Source organism: Pleuronectes platessa, chromosome 2 (genome assembly GCF_947347685.1).
Source record: "Pleuronectes platessa chromosome 2, fPlePla1.1, whole genome shotgun sequence".
Lineage (NCBI taxonomy): Eukaryota > Metazoa > Chordata > Actinopteri > Pleuronectiformes > Pleuronectidae > Pleuronectes > Pleuronectes platessa.
The window spans coordinates 398,025-415,190 of NC_070627.1; the positions used below are offsets into that span (position 1 = coordinate 398,025).

Consider the following 17,166-nt stretch of genomic DNA (forward strand, 5'->3'; position numbering starts at 1 on the left):
TCTGTCTGTCTCTCTGTCTGTCTCCCTGTCTGTCTCTCTGTCTTTCTCTCTGTCTGTCTATCTGTCTGTCTCTCCATCTGTCTCTCCATCTGTCTCTCCATCTGTCTCTCTGTCTGTCTCCCTGTAGGAAGGACGTCCAGCCTGAACCATCTCCCAGGTCAGTGTCCATCTTATTTTCATGTCTGATTTCCTTCTCAGACCAAGATTTGTGATCATCCAGTTGGAGAACACCCCCCCCCCCCCCCCTCCCGGTGCATGATGGTTTATGTTGGTTCAAACAACCCCCCCCCCCTCCAGGTGCATGATGGTTTATGTTGGTTCAAACACCCCCCCCCCCCCCCCCCCTCCCGGTGCATGATGTTTTATGTTGGTTCAAACAACCCCCCCCCCCCCCCCTCCCGGTGCATGATGGTTTATGTTGGTTCAAACACCCCCCCCCCCCCCCCCTCCCGGTGCATGATGTTTTATGTTGGTTCAAACAACCCCCCCCCCCCCCCCTCCCGGTGCATGATGGTTTATGTTGGTTCAAACAACCCCCCCCCCCCCCCCCTCCAGGTGCATGATGGTTTATGTTGGTTCAAACACCACCCCCCCCCCCCCCCCTCCAGGTGCATGATGGTTTATGTTGGTTCAAACACCCCCCCACCTCCCGGTGCGTGATGGTTTATGTAGGTTCAAACACCCCCCCCCCCCCCCCCCCCCCCCCTCCAGGTGCATGATGGTTTATGTTGGTTCAAACAACCCCCCCCCCCCCCCCCCCCCCCCTCCCGGTGCATGATGGTTTATGTTGGTTCAAACAACCCCCCCCCCCTCCAGGTGCATGATGGTTTATGTTGGTTCAAACAACCCCCCCCCCCTCCAGGTGCATGACGGTTTATGTTGGTTCAAACAACCCCCCCCCACTCCAGGTGCATGATGGTTTATGTTGGTTCAAACACCCCCCCACCCCTCCAGGTGCATGACGGTTTATGTTGGTTCAAACAACCCCCCCCCACTCCAGGTGCATGATGGTTTATGTTGGTTCAAACAACCCCCCCCCCCTCCAGGTGCATGATGGTTTATGTTGGTTCAAACCCCCCCCCCTCCCGGTGCATGATGGTTTATGTAGGTTCAAACACCCCCCCCCCCTCCAGGTGCATGATGGTTTATGTTGGTTCAAACAACCCCCCCCCCCCCGCCCCCCCCCCTCCAGGTGCATGATGGTTTATGAAGGTTCAAACAACCCCCCCCCCCCCCCCCTCCCGGTGCATGATGGTTTATGTTGGTTCAAACAACACCCCCCCCCCCATCCAGGTGCATGATGGTCTATGTTGGTTCAAACCTTTGGATTAACTGCAGGTTCACAACCTCTGGGTAATAAAAGAGTTCAGTCGGGAGCGTTGAGTTCTGCTGTGTCATCATCCTGTTCATGACGAGACAACATGTGACATCATGGACCAGAATCATGTCTCACTGGGACAATAGAGGACATTCAGGGACCCGTCTCTTGACCTGATCCCAGAACATATTGATAGAACGTGTCTGTTGTTGTGTCTCCAGTCAGAAGGTCAGTCTGAAGGAGAGGGTCTTCTCGTCCCCCCGCAGCTCAGGAACCAAAGGGAAAGGTTCCCCCCAGCATGGTGAGTTAGAACCAAGGTCTGCAGGTTCAAGTTCCCACCGACCAGCAAGAACCTTATTGTTACTTACTATTTGATGAACATTAAACCAGACTGGAGGAACTGGTTCATGGGTTAACCAGCCAGAACTGGTTTGATTGAAAACCTGGACAGAACTCAACTACAGTCCTGATTCTCATGTGTCTCACATCCTTAACCTCCATCCTTCACTGCTTACGTTCTTCAGTGGTTCCTACAGCCGGCCCCGGTGTTGCTCCTGGTGTGGGTCCTAGTCCTGGTGGGGGTCCTGGAGTTCCTGGAGGTCCTGGTGGTCCAGGGGGGATCCAGGCCCTGCGACGGTCCCCCAGCATGGAGCCTTGTCTGGAGGAGAGTCCCAGCAAGGTTCCAAAGAGCTGGAGCTTCGGAGAACGCAGCAGAACCCGCCAGGCCTTCAGGATCCGAGGAGCGGCTTCACGCCAAAACTCTGAAGGTAAGACCTGCTGGGTACAGCCAATCAGAACTCTCTGACTGGGGGTCACAGTTTGAACGTCCACAACTTGAGAACGACATGAGCACGATCAGCTGACCAAGGATCTGTCATGTGATCAGATATCAACAAGCTCTATGTGAACCTCTGATGAACATGAACCTCTTGTGGTTGGGGCATGATTCTTGTAGAGTGACATGTGAAGCCCTTTGTCCCAGTGGTCCCTCCCAGTTCTGCCACCACAACCAAACCTCCTTCAGAACTCATTATGAAAGAAATGATCCAGGATATAAAGATGATAAACGTTCCTGACCTGAGCTTCTCATTTAGGATCAGACCCATCGACAGATTCTAAGACAAAGATCAGACTCTTGAAACACACAAGAATAAAAACCTGTTAAACAGTTTAAAGATTTGATCTAAACATTGAAAAGATCATTTAAAAGAGGAGATGAGGAGATAGTGAAGAGAACGAGGTGGAAGGAAAGGAAACAGCAAATCTCATCATCTGGGACCACTGGTTTGTATCGGTTCCCTCTGGTTTAGATCTGACTGGTTTATACTGGATCTGACTGGTTTATATTGATTCTGACTGGTTCATTGTGGATCTGACTGGTTTCTGCAGGTTTATAGTTTGTGGTAACTGATGTGTCAGCATGGAAACCAGCCTGATTCTGAGCTTCTCAATTCTTCACTATGAGAACATGACTGGAACTGAATGCCTTTGAATGTCGTCACCATGATGATATAGTTTCCACCTGTTTGCAGTCTTTATGCTAAGCTAGGCTAAGTGATGACACAGTGTCTGTGGTGAAACTGAGGATGTTGGACTGTGTGAGGAGCTGATGAAGACTTCCGTGTGTCCTCTGTCTCCTCCTGTAGTGCTCATTGAGATGCAGGATGAAGAGTTCAGACGGAAGAGCTCCCCAGGTCAGCCCCCCCCCCACACACACACACACAAACACACACACACACACACACACACAAACACACCGAGCAGAGCTACTGTCGTCCAGTATCAGGGTTGTTCTGTCCAGAAGGTCAGGGGTCAGAGGACTTGGGTCAGGGGTCGTGTGGTTCTGGAACCTGGACGAACATGTTCCTGGTCCTGTTGCTGTAACACCATGTTGGTCCACCAGCTTCAGCTAGGGGGCGCTGAGTGACACTGATGATGTTGTTGGTTTCAGACGCCAGCCTGCCAGGAGAAGACATGGCTGACGACAACAAGAGCTGCCACTGTGAGTTTGTGCCCCAGGACCTGACCCGGGGGTTAAAGGTCGCCATCAGAGGCATCTGGTACGAGTTTTCATTTGATCAGTTTCTCTGCTCATCTTTCATCATCGCTTTTCTCACCTTTATTTGCTTTTATTCTGCACTGAATCATTTTTATTCACATTATTCTTTACGTTTTTGTATTGGTTTGTGCTCACCCAGGGTCAAAGGTCACCACCAGCTGCTGGGTAAGAGTGAGTCTGAGTTAGGTTCATTGTTTTCTGTTGTGTTGCTCCTCTGTCCCGTTGTTTGGTAAGACATTCTTCTTCTTCTTACTCCTGTTGGTGTCGGAGTCCACAGCTCGTCTCCTGTTGCTGATCTGATCTGTGATGGTTCTTCTCTGATGGACCAGTTGTTCAGTTCTTTAGTCTGAAGCAGATTCTGGATCAGTTCAGGAAGTGGATCCAGGCTAAAGACCAACAAACTCTCAGTTCATCAGATGAGAAAAGAACAAATGTGTGTTTGTTGTTGAGTTTCATCTTCAGCCGTGAAGAAGAATTCATAAAACATGTGACTTTAACTCATCAAATCCACTTGAGAACTTTGGATCAGAACCAGAACATTTTGTAGTGATGAAATGAGAGGAAGTTTGAAAACAGTTACAACACTGAACCAGTTCATCGTGATTGATCACATCTGCTTATTACTAGTGTCATGTTGAAGCTACATCATCTCTGAGGTGATTAGGCCCAAGTGTTATAAACAGGTTTTTATCTCCTTAAAACATGTTCAGCTGATGAGTTTCTTCATGTTTCATAGACGAGTATTTCTATGAACTAAAGTACAGTTCATGTTCTGGGTCCTCTCCGTGCTGGACGTTCACCCAAGTCCATTTGTTGAGGACTCTGTAGGTCTATGAGGTGAATGTAGTCTACAGAGACCAGTTCAGACCTGCTGGACCGCCAGCAGGGGTCCTCGTGGCCACAGCTGACTTCCTGTTTCCTCTGTCGCAGCATCATGCGTTTCATGGTGTCGAAGAGGAAGTTTAAGGAGAGTCTTCGTCCATATGACGTCATGGACGTGATCGAGCAGTATTCAGCCGGTCACCTGGACATGCTTGCCCGCATCAAGAACCTCCAGTCCAGGTAAGACCCGGACCTCCAAGGCTGCTCCAGGTTCTGTTTCCTGTTGTCGTGTCACGGATCCTGACCTGCTCGGTGTCCTGATTGGCAGAGTGGATCAGATTGTTGGCAGAGGAACACCAACTGCAGACAAAGACCGTCCCAAAGCAGCCAATGAGGAGCTTCCTGAGGATCCAAGCATGATGGGACGGCTGGGGAAGGTGGAGAAGCAGGTAACCATTAACAACCAGTGTGTGGAGCTGGTTTACTGATGCAGCTTCAGCTTTGATTGTGATTGGTCCTCTGCCGCTCATGTGACCCACAGGTGCTGTCCATGGAGAGAAAGTTGGACTTCCTGGTGAACATCTACATCCAGCGAATGGGAATCCCTCAGGCTGAGACCGACGCCTACTTTGGATCCAAGGAGCCAGACCCAGCTCCGCCCTACCACAGTCCAGTGGATCAGCTGGAGAAGAGCCAGTCTGTCCCCAAGATCCTGCAGTAAGTGTCCCTGCTTACTGAAGACCACATCAGACCAGTGTCGGACCAGAACCAGAATCAGTATCACATGTTGTTCACATGTTGTTTACGTGTTGTGCAGGGTGCTGCCTAGCGACAAAGTGGAGAAGCCTCGTCATGTGACCAAGATGGTTCGCTCCAGCAGCTCCACGGGTCACAGAAACTGCAAAACCCCCACATGCCCTCCCTCCACCTCCTGGCAGCCAATCAGCTCCCACCTCCCTCAACATGCCCCACCCCCTCATCAGCATAGCCACGGCCACACACCAAGTCCGGTGGGAGGCGGGTCCCTGGTTCGACTCCCACCTCCTCCGGCCGGAGAGCGACATGGAGGCAAGCGGTCCAACCGGCAGAGCACGGGAGAGCGTGGGGGGGTGGAGAGGGGAGGGGAGGGGACCAATGGGACGGAGGGGGGAGGGGGGAAGGTGAAGCTGGAAAGTGATGCGTCTGTCTCCGTCCCGTCCGTGGACCACGAGGAGCTGGAACGTTCCTTCAGTGGGTTCTCCATCTCTCAGTCCAGAGAGAACCTGGACTTCCTCAACAACAGCTTCTACTCCTCCAACCTGGACCGGCGAGGAGGTGGAGGCCCCGCCCCTTGCCCCGCCCTCCGCCCCTACATTGCTGAGGGCGAGTCGGACTCCGACTCTGAGCTCTGTGCCCCCTCCCCACACTCGGACCAGGCCTAGACCAGAACCAGACCAGGCCTAGACCGGAACCAGACCAGGCCTAGACCGGAACCAGGTGGAGCTGAAGGTGAACCAGGGAAGAACCAGCAGAAAACTAAAGAGCCTCGAAAATGTGAATGAAACCTCAGAGACATTAACACCAGCTGAGAGTGAAGCATCATGGGAAAAGAAGACGTCCGTGTTTCATTTGTTCAGAAAGTGTTTTTTCTTGCAGTGATTGGTTCACTGCTGTGACAGATTAACTATAATTAGACGATTATTGATCAATTTTAAAATGTTTACACTGGAAGTGAACAGACCATTGTTGACTTCCAGTGTAAAAGAACTCTTATTTTACACCATTTTAACTACTTATTTTGAATTCAGTCACTGACTCAAAGATTCATAGAAACGTTCTCGTCACTGTGACATCTTGTTTTCTAACATCGTGGATTTGTCGTACATGCTAACGGACTGAGGCTAATGAAGCGTGAACCTCGTTCTCTGCTTACGGTTCTACGCTGTCAGGGGGAGGGGCTTTAAATGATGTTTGTGAACAACACGAGTCATGTCATAAACACATGAATATAAACAATGTCATCAACTTTTCATTGATTTATTATCGTTAATCTCAACAGGAACGTTTAAATAATACTGAAAATGTTTCTGAGTCACTTACTGAATCTGTCCAGCAGGGGGCAGTCAGTGTGCTCAGTCGCTTGCAGGAAGCTGATAAGATAAGCTTACCAAAATAAAATTCTAGTGTATTTAACTTTCTGAGCTCGGGGTGAAGAGTGGAAACAATTTGTCCTGAGGGGGGCGCTACAGGTGTAATTAATATATCCCCTGAAACAGCAGCTCTCCTTTGATTGGCTGACAGAAGAGACCTGCTTTATGCTCATTAATATTAATGTGGAACGCTTTATTTACTGTTTCCATGGAAACATTTCATCACTACCGTTAAAGAAAAGACACTTTTCTAGTTTTTACAGAAAAATACTTGTTTATTTTATTTTCTGGTTTAATGTTCAAACGTCACGATTGTTTTAATGATTGACTACGATCACTTTATATGAAAACTGTTTGTTAAAATGTCGTCAGTTTGAAAAACAATAAAAAAAAACTAACCACAAAAAAACCTTCATTCTTTCTTTATAAAGACGTCTCTGCGTCATTTAATAACAAAACATTTTAAAATGACACTTTTCCTTTAACGACTTGTTTGACTTAACTACATGATCTGATGATGTTCAAGTCACTGGTTCTATTTTAACGACTGAAACTTTATTGAAGGTTCTTTAATAAACAGGAAACGATTTACACAGTGACGGCAGAGCGATGCGGCGGCCATCTTGTCGGTCACTTCTTCTTCTTGTATCTGATGGAGGGAACAGAGCGTCACTGGAAGTTAATAAAGTTCATTTCCATCATGTCACAGAAAAAGGACGTAAACAACGTCAGCCGGTGGGAAATGTTTACTTTACACTTAATGGGAGCCTGGTGCATTATGGGATATATTGATCAGGTAGTGACCATTGGTTGTAAGTTCCTTATCACAGTGCATTATGGGAAAACGTGATGAATTAGTGAGACACTTTGACAGAGACGACGTGAAACTCACCTGGAGCCACCGGGACTCTTCTTGTTCATGCCCAACCGCTTCCTGTCCTCAAAGGACGGTCTGTAGACAGGTACAGACAGTTAGACAGAGTACAGACAGAGTACAGACAGAGTACAGACAGAGTACAGACAGAGTACAGACAGAGTACAGACAGCCTCACCCAGCTCTGTAGTGTTTCAGATTCTTTCCGCTCGTGTTGGTCAGTTCTTTATCAAAGGCCGACTTCCTTCCTCCTTTTCCAGGTTTCGGATTGGCTGCTCAAAAAGGAAGATGTTGATAAGTTTACATATTTATCATTATATGTTTATATATTTATCAGTATCAATATTTGTGTTTCTTTTTGACCTTTGATCTGCGTCTCGTCTTCTGCCATCGCTCTGGCTCTCTTTGGTCGTCTCTCTCTCTTGGCCGCCCGCTCAGCGAACATCTGAGCTTTTAAAATCTCGAACTGAGTGCGCTCCTCAGGCTGAGAGACACGAGGACACGTAAAGACAATGAGACACAAGGACACGTAAAGACAATGAGACACGAGGACACGTAAAGATAATGAGACACGAGGACACGTAAAGATAATGAGACACGAGGACACGTAAAGATAATGAGACACAAGGACACGTAAAGATAATGAGACACGAGGACACGTAAAGACAATGAGACACGAGGACACGTAAAGATAATGAGACACGAGGACACGTAAAGACAATGAGACACGAGGACACGTAAAGATAATGAGACACGAGGACACGTAAAGACAATGAGACACGAGGACACGTAAAGATAATGAGACACGAGGACACGTAAAGATAATGAGACACGAGGACACGTAAAGATAATGAGACACGAGGACACGTAAAGATAATGAGACACGAGGACACGTAAAGATAATGAGACACGAGGACACGTAAAGATAATGAGACACGAGGACACGTAAAGATAATGAGACACGAGGACACGTAAAGATAATGAGACACGAGGACACGTAAAGACAATGAGACACGAGGACACGTTAAAGATAATGAGACACGAGGACACGTAAAGACAATGAGACACGAGGACACGTAAAGATAATGAGACACGAGGACACGTAAAGACAATGAGACACAAGGACACATAAAGACAATGAGACACGAGGACACGTTAAAGATAATGAGACACGAGGACACGTAAAGATGAGACACGAGGACACGTTAAAGATAATGAGACACGAGGACACGTAAAGATAATGAGACACGAGGACACGTAAAGATAATGAGACACGAGGACACGTAAAGATAATGAGACACGAGGACACGTAAAGATAATGAGACACGAGGACACGTAAAGATAATGAGACACAAGGACACGTAAAGATAATGAGACACGTCAACAATTCATTTCATCATTATTGTGGATTATAATGTTATTAAATTATTACCGTCAGGTCTTTCTTTTTTCCTTCTTTCAGAAACTTCTGTCTCTTCTTTTTTCCTCTCAGAGCGATGTCGAACTCCTGCAGAGCTTTAGACACTGAAAACGACAACAGTATAAATACTAGACACAGTACTACAGTGTAGTACTAAAGTAGTACTGTAGTAATACTACTACCACTCACCGCGACTCTGTTTTCTCTCTTGTTGAGTTTGAAACCAAACTCTCTGTGATTGACTGTCAGAGGCGGAGCCATCGAGACGTTTCTGAGCCACACTCAACTACACACACACACACACACACACACACACACACACACACACACACACACACACACACACACACACACACACACACACACACACACACACACACACACACACACACACACACACACACACACACACACACACACACACAGAGACAGGTAGAGAGAGAGACACAGACAACCACACAGTTAAATAATTAATAAACCACATGTTAATGTTCTATAAAAACAAATACTTAGATTTTAGTTTCTGTTGATACTTCATGTCTGTTAAAGATTTTACTTTAAATGTTTGAAGAATCTACTTGAACTTCATCTATTGGTTGATTTTCATCCAGATCTTGAATGTGGTTTGTTTAGGAACATGTTAAAACCCTCGGAACAAACAGATAAATGTCTGGTTCACCTCCACGGCCTCTACGAGAGAAATCATCAATCAAGAGAAAGAACTTTTAAAATGTTCTAATGCGGCTGCTACAGTCAGAGAGAGACCTGATGTGAAGGAGAAGCTCTGTGATTGGGTCAGAGGGATGTCATGAGTGAGGTCAGGTGAGGTCAGGTGAGGTCAGGTGTGTTCAGGTGAGCTCAGGTGTGTTCAGGTGAGGTCAGGTGAGGTCAGGTGAGGTCAGGTGCGGTCAGGTGCGTTCAGGTGAGCTCAGGTGAGCTCAGGTGAGGTCAGGTGAGGTCAGGTGAGGTCAGGTGTGTTCAGGTGAGCTCAGGTGAGGTCAGGTGAGGTCAGGTGAGGTCAGGTGAGGTCAGGTGTGTTCAGGTGAGCTCAGGTGAGCTCAGGTGAGGTCAGGTGAGCTCAGGTGAGGTCAGGTGAGGTCAGGTGAGGTCAGGTGAGGTCAGGTGTGTTCAGGTGAGGTCAGGTGAGCTCAGGTGAGGTCAGGTGAGGTCAGGTGTGTTCAGGTGAGCTCAGGTGTGTTCAGGTGTGTTCAGGTGTGTTCAGGTGAGCTCAGGTGAGCTCAGGTGAGCTCAGGTGTGTTCAGGTGAGCTCAGATGAGCTCAGGTGAGGTCAGGTGAGGTCAGGTGAGGTCAGGTGAGGTCAGGTCAGGTGAGGTCAGGTGAGGTCAGCTGTACCTTGGCCTCAGATGACGCCAGCTCTCTCTCTTCTCGCTCCAGCCTCATCACAGCACCAACATCTTTTTCGATTTTCGAGATCAAATCTCTGAACTTCAGGATCACCTCTGGGCGAGAGACACAAAGAGAGGGGGAGAGAAGGTGAGTCACACTCACCTGAGAAACAGGTTCACTCCTGTTAGCTTCCGGAGCTACCACCCGGCTCTGTCTATTTCCTGGACACACTGCAGTCTCTCTGATCTGTCTCAGTGAGCGTACCTGGTGGCAGGACTCGAGCTTTCACGATGTTCTTGGCTGACTTCACCACTTCCTTCAACATCTTCCTCTCAGACTCTCCCACCAGAGACACAGAGCGTCCAGAGCGGCCGGCTCTCGCTGTTCGACCAACACGGTGGACGTAATGTTTGACTGTGGACGGCATGGTGAAGTTTATCACCTGAGAGACAGACAGGCGGAGACAGACAGGTAGAGACAGACAGGCAGAGACAGACAGGTAGAGACAGACAGGTAGAGACAGACAGGCGGAGACAGACAGGTAGAGACAGACAGGTAGAGACAGACAGGTAGAGACAGACAGGTAGAGACAGACAGGTGGAGACAGACAGGTGGAGACAGACAGGTGGAGACAGACAGGTGGAGACAGACAGGCAGAGACAGACAGGCGGAGACAGACAGGCAGAGACAGACAGGTAAAGACAGACAGGTGGAGACAGACAGGTGGAGACAGACAGGTGGAGACAGACAGGTAGAGACAGACAGGTAGAGACAGACAGGCAGAGACAGACAGGTAGAGACAGTAAGGTAGAGACAGACAGGTAGAGACAGACAGGTAGAGACAGACAGGTAGAGACAGACAGGTGGAGACAGACAGGTGGAGACAGACAGGTGGAGACAGACAGGTAGAGACAGACAGGTAGAGACAGACAGGCAGAGACAGACAGGTAGAGACAGTAAGGTAGAGACAGACAGGTAGAGACAGACAGGTGGAGACAGACAGGTAGAGACAGACAGGTAGAGACAGACAGGCAGAGACAGACAGGTAGAGACAGTAAGGTAGAGACAGACAGGCGGAGACAGACAGGTGGAGACAGACAGGTAGAGACAGACAGGCGGAGACAGACAGGCAGAGACAGACAGGCAGAGACAGACAGGTAGAGACAGAGATGTGATATGTTCAGATTCAGTTTTAATAAAAGCAGATGTCAAGCAATGGTAACCACGGTAACAGTTAACACATCTGTAATAACTGAAGTTGCCTGGTGACCTGATAAAACATCTGATACTCTGTAAGAACCCTGTGGAGAATCTACAAGAACGTACTGGTTCCTCAGAAGAACCTTCTTGGTTCTCCTGTAGTAACTGTTAAGAGACATGACTCTCACCGTCTTCACTCCACTGATGTCCAAACCTCTGGCTGCAACATCTGTCGCCACCAAGATATCGATCTGTTCATCTTTAAAACGCCTGAGAACAAGAACCAAGAGGGTAAATACATGGACAGAGGCTCTAGGTAGAGAGTGTGTGTGTGTGTGTGTGTGTGTGTGTGTGTGTGTACCTGAGGTTCTCCAGCCTCTGGCTCTGGCTAAGTTCTCCATGCAGTTCTCCGACATTCAGTCCCATCAGACCCAGCAGGATATGAAGTCTATGAGCCTGTTTCCTGGTCTGAGTGAAAACCATCACGTGGTCCTGGAACGTCCGAGTCAGAAGAGCTACACAACAAACAGGTGTCATCAGGAGAGCAGTTCTACGAGTAGTACTCCAGTGGCACTGCAGTTCCACAAGTAGTACTCCAGTGGCACTGCAGTTCCACAAGTAGTACTCCAGTGGCACTGCAGTTCCACAAGTAGTACTTCAGTGACACTGCAGTTCCACAAGTAGTACTCCAGTGACACTGCAGTTCCACAAGTAGTACTCCAGTGGCACTGCAGTTCCACAAGTAGTACTCCAGTGGCACTGCAGTTCCACAAGTAGTACTCCAGTGACACTGCAGTTCCACGAGTAGTACTCCAGTGACACTGCAGTTCCACGAGTAGTACTCCAGTGACACTGCAGTTCTACGAGTAGTACTCCAGTGGCACTGCAGTTCCACAAGTAGTACTCCAGTGGCACTGCAGTTCCACAAGTAGTACTCCAGTGGCACTGCAGTTCCACAAGTAGTACTTCAGTGACACTGCAGTTCTACGAGTAGTACTTCAGTGACACTGCAGTTCTCTGAGTAGTACTCCAGTGGCACTGCAGTTCCACGAGTAGTACTTCAGTGACACTGCAGTTCCATGAGTAGTACTTCAGTGACGCTGCAGTTCCACGAGAAGTACTTAAGTGATGCTGCAGTTCCACGAGTAGTACTTAAGTGACACTGCAGTTCCACGAGAAGTACTTAAGTGACGCTGCAGTTCCACGAGTAGTACTTCAGTGACACTGCAGTTCCACGAGTACTACTCCAGTGGCACTGCAGTTCTACGAGTAGTACTCCAGTGGCACTGCAGTTCTACGAGTAGTACTCCAGTGGCACTGCAGTTCTACGAGTAGTACTCCAGTGGCACTGCAGTTCTCTGAGTAGTACTTCAGTGACACTGCAGTTCTCTGAGTAGTACTTCAGTGACACTGCAGTTCCACGAGTAGTACTTCAGTGACACTGCAGTTCTCTGAGTAGTACTTCAGTGACACTGCAGTTCTCTGAGTAGTACTTCAGTGGTACTGCAGTTCTCTGAGTAGTACTTCAGTGACACTGCAGTTCTCTGAGTAGTACTTCAGTGACACTGCAGTTCCACGAGTAGTACTTCAGTGACACTGCAGTTCTCTGAGTAGTACTTCAGTGACACTGCAGTTCTCTGAGTAGTACTTCAGTGGTACTGCAGTTCTCTGAGTAGTACTTCAGTGACACTGCAGTTCTCTGAGTAGTACTCCAGTGGCACTGCAGTTCTCTGAGTAGTAGTAGTAGATTTTATTTGGACATGGACATGACAATGTCATTGGACGAACCAGATGCATTGTTTACAGTGTATTAGCATAAATGCTAGTTTACAACACCTGTCCTTCAGTGACACTGCAGTTCCAGGAGTAGTACTTCAGTGACACTGCAGTTCCAGGAGTAGTACTTCAGTGACACTGCAGTTCCAGGAGTAGTACTTCAGTGGCACTGCAGTTCTCTGAGTAGTACTTCAGTGACACTGCAGTTCTCTGAGTAGTACTGCAGATGGAGTACCTACCGGACACCACGGCCTCTCGGTCGCCCTCCCTGTTCGGTCGGATTCTGACGAACTCCTGTCGGAGGAACGGGGCCACGTCAGTGTTGCTGTTAACGAAGATCCTGATTGGCTCCTTCAACGAAACCGCTGCCAGGTCTTTCACCTGGAACGAGGGTCACATGACAAACAGTGATGCAACTGGGGACGAGGGTCACATGACACACCCAGCTGGGGGCCTAGGTCACATGACAGCGGTGTGGGTGCGTACCTCGTCCGTCATGGTGGCAGAGAACAACATGGTCTGTCGGTTGTAGGAACACAACCTGATGACCTCCTTCATCTGCTCCTCGAAGTACTCGTCCAGCATCCTGAGGGATCAGAGTGAAGCAGGTGAGCAGGAGGCCGGTGGCCGGTGGCCGGTGAGGACGGGTCGGTGTTTACCTGTCAGCCTCGTCCAGGATCAGGATCTCGATGTGAGACAGCTCGAAGCTCGGCGTGTTGTGCAGGTGATCGATCAGTCGACCGGGCGTGGCGATCAGGACATCAGGCCCCGCCCTCAACGCCACCTCCTGGGACTTCAGGTCCAAACCACCTGCGGACAAAACCCAGACCGGTCAGCCCAGTCCAGAGGCAGAACCAGTAACACGTCAGTAACGTTTCCTACCAACAGCCAGGCAGGTGGTGATGGAGGTGAACTGGGCCAGCTGACGAGCCACGGAGTGAACCTGGATTCCCAGCTCCCTGGTCGGAACCAGAATCAAGACCCGGGTCACCTGGGACGTCCTCGGCTTGTAAACCAAACGCTCCAGCACTGGAAGCATGAAGGCAGCCGTCTTCCCTGAGGACAGAACATTCCATGTGAATAAATGTGGTTCCAGTGCGGTGAACTGGTTCCAGTGTGGTTGAGTGTGGTGAACTGGTTTCAGTGTGATGAACTGGTTCCAGTGGGATGAACTGGTTCCAGTGTGGTGAACTGGTTTCCGTGTGATGAACTGGATCCAGTGTGGTTAGGTGTGGTGAACTGGTTTCAGTGTGGTGAACTGGCTTCAGTGTGATGAACTGGCTTCAGTGTGATGAACTGGCTTCAGTGTGATGAACTGTTTCCAGTTTGGTGAACTGGTTCCAGTGTGGTTGAGTGTGGTGAACTGGTTTCAGTGAAATGAACTGTTTTAAGTGTGGTTATGTGTGGTGAGCTGGTTCCAGTTTGGTTGTGTTTGGTGAACTGGTTTCAGTGTGATGAACTGGTTCAAGTGTGGTTGGGTGTGGTGAACTGGTTCCAGTGTGGTTGAGTTCAATGAAATGACTCCAGTGTGGTGAGCTGTATCAAGTGTGGTTGAGTGTGGTTTACTGGTTTCAGTGTGATGAACTGGTTCAAGTGTGGTTAGGTGTGGTGAGCTGGTTCCAGTGTGAACAGGTTACCTGTCCCAGTAGCAGCGCAGGCGCAGAGGTCTCTGCCCAGCAGGCCAACAGGAACACAGGCCTTCTGAATGGGAGTCGGCAGCTTGAAGCCCAAAGCTGTGATGGCCTGCAGGGACACAACAGGAAGTCACTAACCCCAACACAAACTTTACCAACAACCAGACCAGAGGCCCCAGAAGGTCGTTCTTGCATTGGAACCACAGAACCAGCCAGTGGAACCCAGTGGTGAAGACTTTCTATCAGAGAATCTGACAAACCAGCAGACGACTCAGGAGACACTGGTTTCCACAGAGAACCGAGCACACAGATGATTGATCACTTCTGAGGGATCTACCTTCAGGATGGGTCTGGACAGGTTCATGTTATCGAAGGTCAGATCCTCATCAAACTGAGACGCGTCTTCGGAGTAGGACTCTGCGGCCTGAACACAAAAACAGCTGTTACCACAGTGTCCAGGTACTTCCACCAGTGACATCATCAGCACTTCTTCTTCACCTCCATTCCAGCCTTCCTCTTCCTCCCACGTTTTTCTTTCTCTCTGAGGGTGTCTGACAGGAAACGGGGAGGAACACAAATACGTTTTAAAATACATCTAGAACTGATCAAAATAACAGTTTTATATTAACTGTTGTTCTGATCAAGAGCTGCAGTTTGACTGGATTCTACTGTGACGAAAACTTTGTTTCCACTTCCTGTCAAACTACAAAATAAAAGACTCACAGACTTACCTGATTTGGTTAGAACTTCCTCATCACTCGAGTCAAATTCATCTACATCGTCTTCTTTCTCCTCCTCATCATCATCATCATCTTCATTCTTCTCCTTCTCCTCCTCCTCCTCTTCGTCTTCACCTTCATCTTTATCAGCCTGAACTTCATCCTCCTGGTTTTTCACTGCAGAACCTTCCTCAGCGTCACCCTGAGTTGATTTCTCCTGCACATCAAATCAAGCTACATCTTACAAACAGGAAATATAACCAGACAGGAAGGAGAACCTGGCCAGGCAGGAAGTGGGTCCAGGCCAAACAGGAAGTAGAACCGGAGAGCTCACCTCAGCTTTTCTCTTCTTCCGGATTTTCTCTATTTTCTGATCAAGGGTCGTCACAACTCTCTGCACAGAAAACAGATCAATATTAATATATAACAAGAAAACTCCAGAACCAAACAAAGAAGATTCACTCACAACACAGTGAGTTATAATTATGAAATTAAACCGACAGAGAAACATTATTATATATATATAAAGTATGATTTTAATGTAAATAGATCTTAGTGTTTACATGAATCATGAATCAGTTCTAGATGTCCTAGTTTACTTCTGCCTGATCTGACCAGTGATGTCATCAAGAGTCACAGGTTTAACCAGTGGGACTGAGAACCTCTGGGATGGAGGAACATCACCAGGTGAAGAGACCACGACGATGGTGATGAAGAACATTACAGATCCCAACGTGTTCATCATCATCTTCATCATCTTCATCAGCTCCACATCAACAAACCTTCTTCTTCAGCTGTTTGATGACATCAGCCATCACCCAGTCATCATCAGTGTTCACCGGGTCTCGCTCTCCAAAATCAAAGGTACTGTTAAAGTCCTTTGATCCGGAAACACCAAACTTCTTCTTCCTGTTCAGGATGATTCGCTCCTCCTGAGAGACAGAGAGAGAGAGAGAGAGAGAGAGAGAGACAGAGAGAGACAGACAGACAGACAGAGACAGAAAGAGAGAGAGACAGACCCAGAGAGAAAGACAGACAGACAGAGGGAGGGAGAGACAGACACAGATAGAGAGAGACAGAGAGAGAGAGGGGGACAGAGAGACAGACAGACAGACAATCACACATTAAAATAATGAATAAACCACATTAATGTTCTATAAAAACAAATATATGTATATTTTAGTTTCTGTTTCTTCTTCGTGTGTGTTTAAGAGTCTACTCTAACTGTGTGAAGATTCTTCTGGATCTGGATCCCCCTCCAGCTCTTGATCCGGTTTGTGTGGTACCATGTTAAAACCCTTTCGGAACAGTTTCCCTGCCGGAGTCTGGTTCACCTCCCGCGGCCTCTCCGGCTCCCTTCTCCGGGGAAGGTCTCAGCCGTGCGACCGGACCCACTCACCTCATGGTCGGACTCGGAGTCGGGCTCCTCCGGACTCTGGTCCTCGTCCCGGATGGTCCCGATCAGACCCAGCTGCTCCAACATGGCGGCCCCTGTGGTACCGGGTCACTGGGATGGTAGTGAACGGGTTCGAACTGGTCAGCAGGTTGCGTGTAGTCCTCTAGCCTCCGCACATACACACGTGTGTTGACGGAAACAGGAAGTGACTGCGGATTACTTCCGGTTCACCGGCCTGTTTAAAAAAAAATCGAATTAACTTTATTGAAACAAGTTTAGAAACAAAGACACACGTTAAATAAACATTTATATTATAAACAGTGACGGTTTAGTGACGTCATCTGATGATACTGATGATGACCACACATACACAGGCTCTCTCTCGCACGCACGCCCACCCACACACACATACACACAAGCACTTTCTTGGAATTCTTTCACAAACAAAACGAGGAGATAAAACGATGAAGAT

General features: G+C 48.4%; 3 protein-coding genes across 3 annotated transcripts in view; 2 read left to right on the plus strand and 1 right to left on the minus strand.

Annotated features, from left to right (window-relative positions):
* The window catches only part of LOC128450573 (potassium voltage-gated channel subfamily KQT member 2), a 10,259-nt gene extending 5,908 nt beyond the window's left edge, over positions 1-4,351 (plus strand). The window contains exons 11-17 of the mRNA XM_053434116.1: positions 128-157; positions 1,540-1,619; positions 1,843-2,085; positions 2,965-3,012; positions 3,270-3,378; positions 3,517-3,548; positions 4,114-4,351. Of these exons, the coding sequence (XP_053290091.1) occupies positions 128-157; positions 1,540-1,619; positions 1,843-2,085; positions 2,965-3,012; positions 3,270-3,378; positions 3,517-3,548; positions 4,114-4,205 (634 nt within the window). The 3' untranslated portion in view covers positions 4,206-4,351. The remainder of the gene's footprint in view (positions 1-127; positions 158-1,539; positions 1,620-1,842; positions 2,086-2,964; positions 3,013-3,269; positions 3,379-3,516; positions 3,549-4,113) is intronic.
* On the plus strand, positions 3,387-6,737 carry LOC128450696 (potassium voltage-gated channel subfamily KQT member 2). Its single transcript, XM_053434307.1, has 5 exons — positions 3,387-4,214; positions 4,308-4,439; positions 4,528-4,648; positions 4,741-4,916; positions 5,017-6,737. The coding sequence occupies exons 1-5, from the start codon at positions 4,210-4,212 to the stop codon at positions 5,618-5,620; spliced, it is 1,038 nt and encodes a 345-aa protein (XP_053290282.1). The 5' UTR covers positions 3,387-4,209; the 3' UTR covers positions 5,621-6,737.
* On the minus strand, positions 6,736-16,919 carry ddx27 (DEAD (Asp-Glu-Ala-Asp) box polypeptide 27). The gene is made up of 21 exons (XM_053433994.1): positions 16,698-16,919; positions 16,081-16,230; positions 15,633-15,692; positions 15,311-15,515; positions 15,078-15,130; positions 14,917-15,003; positions 14,583-14,688; positions 13,828-14,001; positions 13,605-13,755; positions 13,432-13,531; positions 13,185-13,326; positions 11,531-11,684; positions 11,358-11,439; positions 10,234-10,411; positions 9,976-10,082; positions 8,812-8,908; positions 8,635-8,726; positions 7,566-7,686; positions 7,381-7,474; positions 7,221-7,280; positions 6,736-6,977 (listed from the first exon to the last, which is right to left on the minus strand). The coding sequence occupies exons 1-21, from the start codon at positions 16,779-16,781 to the stop codon at positions 6,959-6,961; spliced, it is 2,316 nt and encodes a 771-aa protein (XP_053289969.1). The 5' UTR covers positions 16,782-16,919; the 3' UTR covers positions 6,736-6,958.
* Between the last annotated feature and the right edge of the window lie 247 nt (positions 16,920-17,166).